Source organism: Notamacropus eugenii, chromosome 3, assembly GCF_028372415.1.
Source record: "Notamacropus eugenii isolate mMacEug1 chromosome 3, mMacEug1.pri_v2, whole genome shotgun sequence".
Classification (NCBI taxonomy): Eukaryota; Metazoa; Chordata; class Mammalia; order Diprotodontia; family Macropodidae; genus Notamacropus; species Notamacropus eugenii.
In genome coordinates, this window is record NC_092874.1 from 299876207 (window position 1) to 299885191 (window position 8985).

At 49.8% G+C, this 8985-nt stretch overlaps 1 protein-coding gene across 1 annotated transcript; it reads right to left on the reverse strand.

Moving 5' to 3' along the window:
* Nucleotides 1–3581: 3581 nt before the first annotated feature.
* On the reverse strand, nt 3582–8528 carry LOC140532112 (uncharacterized). Its single transcript, XM_072650657.1, has 6 exons — nt 8494–8528; nt 6418–6515; nt 6161–6246; nt 5978–6112; nt 5247–5555; nt 3582–4771 (listed from the first exon to the last, which is right to left on the reverse strand). The coding sequence occupies exons 1-6, from the start codon at nt 8526–8528 to the stop codon at nt 4526–4528; spliced, it is 909 nt and encodes a 302-aa protein (XP_072506758.1). The 3' UTR covers nt 3582–4525.
* Nucleotides 8529–8985: the final 457 nt, after the last annotated feature.

An 8985-nucleotide genomic window follows, 5' to 3' on the forward strand; every position in this document is an offset into this window, starting at 1 on the left:
CACCTGTCTTTGATCCGAGATCCATACTCGCTAAGTTTTGGGAGCCTCTCTACCAAAAGGGTTGCAATTAAACCAAAGATCTCTAAAACAGTATTTCAAATGATAAGTTTATTAGCTCCCATGGATTCAATTCTATCCTCTTGCTGATTCTCAGATATATTTATCCAACTCCACCCTCTCGGCGTAACCTCAGATTCAAATCTCCCACTGCCCACTGGAACTGGATATGCTACAGACATGTTCAAGTCAACATGCTCCAGATCGAATGCCAAACCCTACCTTCTTCCTAATTTCCACATTACTGTGGAAAGCATCATCCTCCCCGGCACTCCCTCCCATGTGTGACCAAGTGCTGTTGCTAGGACCTTTGCAACATCCCTCATATATACCTCCTCTCTTCTGACATTCCCAACACCCCACAGGTATTTGCCTCAACTGCAGGGCCTTTGGGGTGGTCTCCCAGACATAAGCTCTCTGCACTACAGTCTAGTCTCCATTCAACTACCAAACTAGCCTTCCTAAAGCACAGGCTGCCCACGATACGTGTCTGGGTGGCCCTCCAGCACCTCCCAGATTAAACCCAGAGTCTGGTTTGACATTTTGAGCCCTTTGTAACCTGTCTCCCTCCTACTTCTCCAGGCTTCTTACTCAACCTCACATATTCTGTGACCCAGGGACACTGGCATCCTGGTTGTTGCTCCAATAAGGCAATCCATGGCCATCACTTGAGTCCAGGCATTTTCACAGGCTGTCTCACAGTCCTGGTGATCTCCCCTTCCTCATCTCCACCTCTTAGCTTCCTTCCAGGCCCAGCTAAAATCCTGCCTTCTATACAAAGCTTTTCTCAGCTATCCTTAATGCCAGTGCCTTCCCTCTGGGATAATCTCCAACATGTATGAGTGTGTATGTACAGCTCTATCTCTATGTATATATTTACAAACAGCTGGTCAAATGCTGTCTCCCCCATTAGGCTGTTAGCTCCTGAAGAGAAGGGCCTATTTTTTTGCCTTTCTTTGTAAATCCAGAACTTAGTACAATGTCTGGCATATGGTAGGCATTTAATAAAAATGCCTGCTGACTAGTTAACTGAAATAAAACAAACTATAAATCTCAAAGTGGAGAGAACTCACATGACAAGGAGTACAATCTAAATTTCCATGAGGCAGCTAAGTGGCGCAGAGGGTAAAGTGCCAGGCCTGGAACCAGGACGATTCACATCTTCCTGAGTTCAAATCTGACCTCAGATACTTGCTAGCTGTGTGACCCTGAGCAAGTCATTGAATCCTCTTTGCCTCAGTTTCCTCATCTGAAAAATGAGATGAGGAAGGAAATGACAAACCACTCCAATATCTTTGCCAAGAAAACCCCCAATGGAATCACAGAGTCAGATATGACTGCAAATGAAATAAGTAGTATGCTTGCTAATGAGCCCCATTTATGTAAAGAATGGCAATTTTTAATTTCATTTACTGAATAAAAATATTAGAAAAAGAAATGGTCCAAATCCAAAGCAGCACTTTAAAAACTTTTCAAAGCACTAACAAGTTATAATCACTGTCCTTATTTCACACATGAGGCCACTAGGGGTCCTCAAGATGGTCTCACTTCATATGCCCAAGCTCATGCTGAGGCCTTGCCAATTCTAGAACGTTCCCAGGCTGAACTACAACTTTCTCTCTTTACTCGTCCTCCAGCCACAGCCCCTGAGAGTTACTTCTCCATGCTGCCGCCTTGCACTGGGGCCCTCCCCAGCCTCAAGGCTGCATCTTTACCTCAGTGTCCCCCTCTCCTCCCTAACCTGGGAGTTATGCTCTCAATGCAATATATTCTTATACATTCACATGACAATTTCTGTGCCTTGGTTGCAATCTACAAGTTTCTTCCCTTTCCAACTTCAAATACTGTCTTCAAAAGATCTGTGATTTGCCATTCCACATTCCTAAGTTGCTGCAGCATCCAAATCCATCACCTGCTGGCCAACTCTGTGACAATGAGGCCCCAGCACACTCATCTAGGCAGCTCATCAGGTAACAGTTCAGTAGCATCATACATTCCCAAAGCCTTTCCAGCTTGGTACGAGACCTGCCAAAACCTGATGCAGGCAGGTTGACATAGTCATTGAGAGCTCATGGCCACCTCCGTGAATGATGATGTATCAGAACAGTTAAGAATTTCATGGAAATTCTCTTCTGAGGCTCTCCTGTAGTAAAGCCTATTTCACAAAGCTTTTTCAGAGATAACCTCCTCCACCCAACTCCAGGAAGCAACTCAACATTTTACAATTAAAGACAGAAAACATACAAACCCCACACACAACATAAAGATACATTTATTAGCTCATCTTTACGCTAATGCGTTCTCTCTGAACATAGTTACCCATGTGTTTACATAGACTTAATTTCTGCTGTATGAAAACATTGGCTAACTTCCATCTTCCTCTTGTATGAGCACTCCCTCCGTTAAAGCTGATTGCAATTTTCATCTTAGCAGACAGTACCTCCAGAGCGGTTGGGGCCAAGAAAATGTCAAACTTTGGCTTTGTGTTTTTTCTAGAACACTATTTTATCTCCCAGAGCATTTAGCACACTCACCTAGGCACCTAAGGGGTCAGTAAGTTAATAAACACTTATTAAGCACCTATTATGTGCTAGATCAATGGAAACCAATTCTAGTGAAATCCACTTATCAAAATATTTTTAAAAAACAAGTTCATAGATAACAGCTTATGAATTAATGAAATCACATATCCAAGTCAAAAATCCCCATTACCTTGCACACTGTGAGTGCTTAATGATGTCCGCTGACTCCATGGGAACCTCTGGAAGTCTTCTGAAGCCTGACTTTTTTCTAGCTGTGCTTAGGTAAGTATGAAGTGAGCCCTCTGCTATCAGGTCTGAATAATTTTCCCTGTATGTGCTTTTAAAGGCAGTAATAACTCTGTATTTCTTTCTAAAGCATTCCACTAATAAACTCAATTTTTGTGGAGCCTTTGACTTAATGTTTGAAAAGTGAAAGATGAGCCTGGGGCTGTGGGCCAGGTAGTTGCACCACTTTGTCCATGGGAAGCATGAAAAGCACCCCCCCTTTTCAATGGGGAAGTTGTATAATTAGAAGTGCTATGGGGTCATCTATAACAAGAAATCCAAATGCAGCTCACCTTCTTGTTGAATAAAGCCTGAGGTAGCACCCTGAGCTTTGTGTTCTAGAATGACAACTTACACTCAACAATGTGGAGGCATCTCAACCCCGAAGGAATGATAGGGAACATACAGGTGGATGATTCAGTTGGTGCCATCTTTCGGGCACTCTGAGGTAGCCCTTTCTGGAGAAAGTCAATAAACAAACTATTCTTTTTGCTAATATCTGAGTCTCTGATTCATTGACAAGGGTCTCTGTACCCCACACAGTTGTGACTTCATTACTATAACTGGGATTCCACGTCACATTCTGGTGTGTGTAATCTGGTGACCAGTGTGGCCTCCAAGGCAGAGTACTGGAGTTCCTTCGTTTGTGCTACCAAAACTGCACAAGGCAAGTATATTGAAATGAGAGTGAGAACAAGTTGACAGGAAATGCTGGCTTTTTTCCTAAGTCAGTGCAGAGAACTCCAGCTGAAAAATCTCCCTCCGTTAATGAAGATGAGCAGATGTTCCTTCCATTTAGTCTCAGGAATCTGTCCCCCAGCTTTGGACACCCAAGGTGGGACCTGAATGCCTGCCCTTGGGCAATTCGTCCTAACATCCAGATACTTTCCTACCCGAGGAAGTTCACATCTGCTCGGTTTTACAGGGTTGTGGGATCTGGGGCTAGAAAATCCTCTAGAGATGATCCAGGCCAGGCCCCTTCTTCACAAATGAGGAAAGTGCCCCAAGTCAGCCTGAGGTCCCTCCTCACCAGCCCTGCCTCTCCTGGGGCTCCATGCTCCATCTGCCGCTGCACAAGCATCAAACACCTACACAGCCCTCCCCCCCTGGGGCGATCCAGGGATATGGGTTACACGCTTAAGTGCTGGCCAACAAGAAAAGCCTTCTGAACAGGATCCAGGGGCATCCCCATGATGACAGAGGACAGCGCACTCCTCTGGGCCTATCCCAGTGGCAGAGAGCTAGGAGTAGGATCCCACTTCTGCCCGTCTATATCCCTGACCTGAGGCCTCTGTTTCCCCATCTACAAGACAGGGTTGGCCCAGGATCTGCGCCTTTTATTCAAAGGATCTGTTCTGTAAAATCTGGATTCAGTCAGAAGGGGCTGCACTTAAGGATCTAGAAGGCCATAGTGCCCCAAGGCCACAGGTTCCCCACCCCTGCCCACATGATGCCTGGGCTCCCTCCGGTGTCAGAGCAAATGGACCAGACCAGAGGCCAGACACCCTTTCTACTCTATCCTAATGACCCCCTATGGTGCTCCTGTGCTCTGCACTTTCTGCACAGAAAGGTCCACACTCAGGGAAGCCTCCCGGAACCGCGAGCGAACACTGCGAGCCAAGTCAACGAGGCATTTCCTCAGACATAAGCAGTGGACCCTCCTACACTAAAAGCCACAAGGCGGACAGCAAAGGCCCGGCTCGGTGAGTGCGGATCGAAGCAACAACCAGCGTTTTAAGGCTTGCTTTATTTATGTGTATCCTCTCGCTCGATCCTCCCAACAACCTGGGAGGGAGGTGCTGCTGCTGAGGCAGTGAAATGGCCCCCCCCGGTGAGCGTGGGGGGCAGGCTTCGAACTCGGGGTGTCCCGACGCCAACTCCCTGCTCTGCGCTCGCACCAGCTGCCTCTAGCAAGGGAAAGAAAGGGCAGGGTGCGGGGGAACGACCGGGGAAAGGGGGACGCGGGGCCCAGCACAGCTCCCAGAGCAGACGGGGGCGGGGGCACCGTGATACCGGCTCAAGTCTGCCCGGTTACGCAGGGGGCATCCGCTCCTGAAAGCGGCAGAACCGCGCCAGGACCCCACGCTTCCACAGGAGGGGGTGCTGGCAGAGGGAGGGCACCACCCCGAGAGGGCCGGGGCGGGTCCGAGGCGGGTGGTACCACGGGGGCAGGGAGGGCAGGGGGGGAAGGGTCGTACCACTCTGAAGGAGGGCCGCACCGCCCCGGGATGGACGGGGGCAGTTCTCGGGCGTGGGCTGGCCCACCTGGACGCGGAGGAATGGGGGGGCGGCGCCACCTGGGAGGGGGCGGGGCCTCCGGGGAGGGGCGGGCCGCACCTCCTCGGGATGGGGGGGAGCCCAGGGCGGGCCCCTCGCACTCACCTCCCTGGAGTCGCCGCTGGGCCCCGGCCCCAGCTCTCCCTCTCGCCGCCTCCCGAGAGTCCCGGTCCCGGCCGGTGCGGGGGCGTCCCAGGGACGGAGGCAGCGGCGGCGGGCGCGGGGCGGGGGGCGAGGGTCGGCTCGGAGAGGGGAGGACGAATCGGCCTCGGGTGGCGCGGCCCCGGTCCCTCCGCCGTCGCTGTGGCCGCCGCTGCCGCCGCCGGCTCTTCTCCTCCTCAGCCACGGAAGCGCCCGGCCCTCCCCCTCCGCGCCCCGCCTCCCCACGCCGCGCACGGCGAAGTGACAGCCACCCTCGGCCAATCAGCGGCCGCGCTGGGGAGAAGGGCGGACGGCGGAGGGCGGGGAGGGCCTGAAGGCGGGACTTCCTGGGATTGACGGCGAGCCGAGGCCAATCGGCGGGGGGAAGATGATCTCATCGACGAAGAGACTCCTGGAACCGACTAGGCGGCCCGGGGGAGGGGGGAAGAGGGCAAGGGAGGGCGGGAGGCGGGGCCCGGGAGCCTTAAAGGGGCCTCGCGCCGTTTGTGGAGGAGCGGGTCAGCCCGGGGGCCCCCCATGGCTCCAGCTCGTCCCCACCCCCGCCCCCTCTAGTGGACAGGAGAGGGAGCGCGAGGGTCCGAGCCGCCGCTCGCGGTCAGCTCCAGCAGCTAGACTCCTCAGGACTCGAGTGACCTCGCCCGCCTGGTCACTCTCAGTGGTCGGGGCAGACTGACCTTCTTCCTGGGCTGCCGCTCATGCGGGGCCTTTGCTCCCGAGTGCCTGGCACGCACCTCCTCTTTACTGCTGCCCCTTGCAATCTGGAGCCCTTCCGCGGGGCGGCAGCCCCTCCGTAAGCACTGAGTAGGCACCTACTGTGTGCCAGGGGTCGTGAAGCTCCGGGGAGCCCACCGTCTAACGGAGGACACCACGTTCAAGCACCAGGAGCCCGAGATCCGGGCTGCCTGTATTGGGGGGAGATCGTAGCTGGCTCTGGAAGGAAGCCCTGAAAGTCAAGAAACAGAGATGAGGAGGAAGGGAACACCGGGTGTGGGGCACAGCCAGGGGAAAGGCCCAGAGTCGGGAGATGGAGAGCCATCCGCTGGCAGGTTAGGAGGGGCTGCTCCTGGAGGCCTGGGGAGCCTGGAGTTATTGAGTGGGGGTGACGTGGCCGCACTTTTAGGAAGATCGCTTTGACGGCTGGGGAGAGCCTTGAAGCAGGAAGGACCCCCGAGGCGACTGCAATAGTCCAGGCGGGAGGTGAGGAGGCCTTTGCTTGGTTGGGGGCACAGGAGATCTGTCCTGACCTGCTCAGATGCGCCCCCCCCCCCCCAATCACCTGGGATTGACTTTGTATGCAGGACCTATACTGTGGACAAATGTGATGCATGAGGACACTGTGGTTTCTCCCAGGATAACCTATATGCCCCTGAGGGCAGGCAGCGCTTCTGACAGCTCTAGGTGCTACCCATAGGTGCTGAGCTTGTAACAGGGAACATTAGACCTGAAAGGAGACTTAGAACGTGAAATGTCACCGTTGGGAGGGGCCTCCGGGCAGGGGATGGCAGGGCTGGGAGGGGCCTCAGGGCAGGGGATGGCAGGGCTGGGAGGGCCTCAGGGCAGGGGATGGCAGGGCTGGGATCATCATTAGAGACTACCTATTCCTGGGATTCTTAACCTTTTTTGTGTCATAGATCCCTTGGGAAATTTGGTGAAATCTATAGGGCTCTTCTCAGAATGATGTTTTTAAATGTACAAAGTAAAACACACAGGATTAATTTTTAATCAACTTTTTAAAATTAACACACCTTCATTTTCTCTCCCTCCCACCTACCCTCCCCCCAACAAAAACAACAACAACAAAAAACCCTCTTGTTTGCATGTTCAAGCCAAATAAATTCCTCCATCAGCCACATCCAGAAAATTACTCATTATACTGAAATTCAGTTATCAAAAATATTTTTGAAAACAAGTTCATAGATTGCAAGTTAATAATCCACCTCCATCCCATCTTTCCAATTTAAAAGTGAGGATGCAGTCCCAGAGAGGGATTGTTTATCCAGCCTTACCTAAAGTCAGTTAGCTAATTAGTACCAGAAACAGGACTCTTTCCACACACACACACCCCTTCATTTCCCTCTTGTTGGATACAGAGTCAGTGGCCACAAGCCTGGGAGTCATGAGGCTTGGCCTCTAGTTTTAGGATCTGCCTTCCCGTGCCACACACAGTATCTCCTGCTATAAATGAGTTTTATGATTTCTCACTCTTCTGCCTCACAGAAATGTGAGGAAAATAAAGAACTGTCAATGGTTAAGAAGGCTGGGGTGAGCTCCCTACTCCACCCTCAGTGAAAGGAGGTCTTCCTATCACTAGCTTTGTCGATGATTTGCGATACTTGCTGTGACCAAAGCAAAGCAACCTAATTAGGCTCCTTACACCCTAAAGCAAAAAACATCAATAGAGCTTATAAAAATAAAATGAGAAAAACCATGCAAACAAGAGGGTTTTGTGTTTGTTTGTTTGTTTTTGTTGGGGGGAGGGTAGGTGGGAGGGAGAGAAAATGAAGGCTTGTTCATTGTTAATTATTTTAAAGAATTCTGAGAGACGCAGAACACTCGTTTAAAGTGAGTTTTAGAGAAGAAAGCGGAGTCCCTGAAAACCAGTGACTACAACAAGGTAAATGAAATCAACAAAACTCTGGTCAAATACATGATCAATGTCAGTCCCAGAGGGTCAAAGTTGAAGGCTACATCCTTCCTCTCTCTGTCCACAACTGACAAATTCACTGTTTTTCAGGGAACAGACTCTGTAAGGGGGTTTGTTTAGGTGTTCTTTGGGTCAAAATAAAAATTAATATATTTAAGATGTATTAGTGAATTTTAAAGCTGGAAGGCATTTAGTAAATGTTTATAATGGACAGATTAAAAATGAAGGGCTCCTTAGGGAGCCCTTCCACCCTCCTCTCATCCTACAGAAAAAGCAAGTCAAGTTGGGCTCTGATTATGTAGGTGGATATTAATCATAGTTGTAGGATTGAGAACTGGAAAAAAAACAACTAGAGATCATCTCATCCATCCCATTATCTTTTTTTTAAGGTCTCATTGAAGCCTTTGTTTTTTACACCACAATCATTTCTTAATATATCAACACCACATTAAACCCTCCCTCGGAACAAAGAAACGGTTAAGCCAGCCAGCCAGCTCGGCAAGTGCAGCTGTTGGCAATACAATACCCTACACCCATGTTCCCCACCTGTCTACCAAGAGGCGGAAGGTGTCTTTGGACATCTGTTCTGTGGAACTCGTGTTATTACAGGTTAAGAACTGGAAGGGAAGTGAACGGTACTAGAACAATTTATACAGTGACAACAAAATTGTGAAAACAGACAAATATGTTTGGATTTGGCGAGTGCAGAAATTTGTCCTGTTTGACGTGTGTATTACAAGGATTTTGTTTTTCTTTATTTTATTTTTAAAAATAAATTGCAAAAGAGTAAATTGTCATTTATTTTATTTCCTCCCTCCCCCATGGAGGGGGGAGGATAGACACAAAGAAAATAGATTTTTTGTTCACTGAAAAAATATAAGAAACTATAGAAGAGCCTTAAAGTTCCATCCATCCATCAATCAATAAACATTTATTAAATATCTAGTATGTGCCAGGTACTATGCTAAGCACTATAGTCCAAGGTCTTCCTTTTACCAAGAAGGAAATGAGACTCAGAGGAGTAAATTCACTTGCCTA

Excerpts from the sequence above, each read along its gene's own strand:
- LOC140532112 (XM_072650657.1), bottom strand. The coding sequence starts at position 8,528 with ATGTCCAAAGACACCTTCCGCCTCTTGGTAGACAG. Across the intron at positions 6,113-6,160 it reads GCTTGAACGTGGTGTCCTCC|GTGCCTACTCAGTGCTTACG; the intron begins GTTAGACGGTGG and ends GGCACACAGTAG. Across the intron at positions 4,772-5,246 it reads CCAGCGGCGACTCCAGGGAG|AGGCAGCTGGTGCGAGCGCA; the intron begins GTGAGTGCGAGG and ends TTCCCTTGCTAG.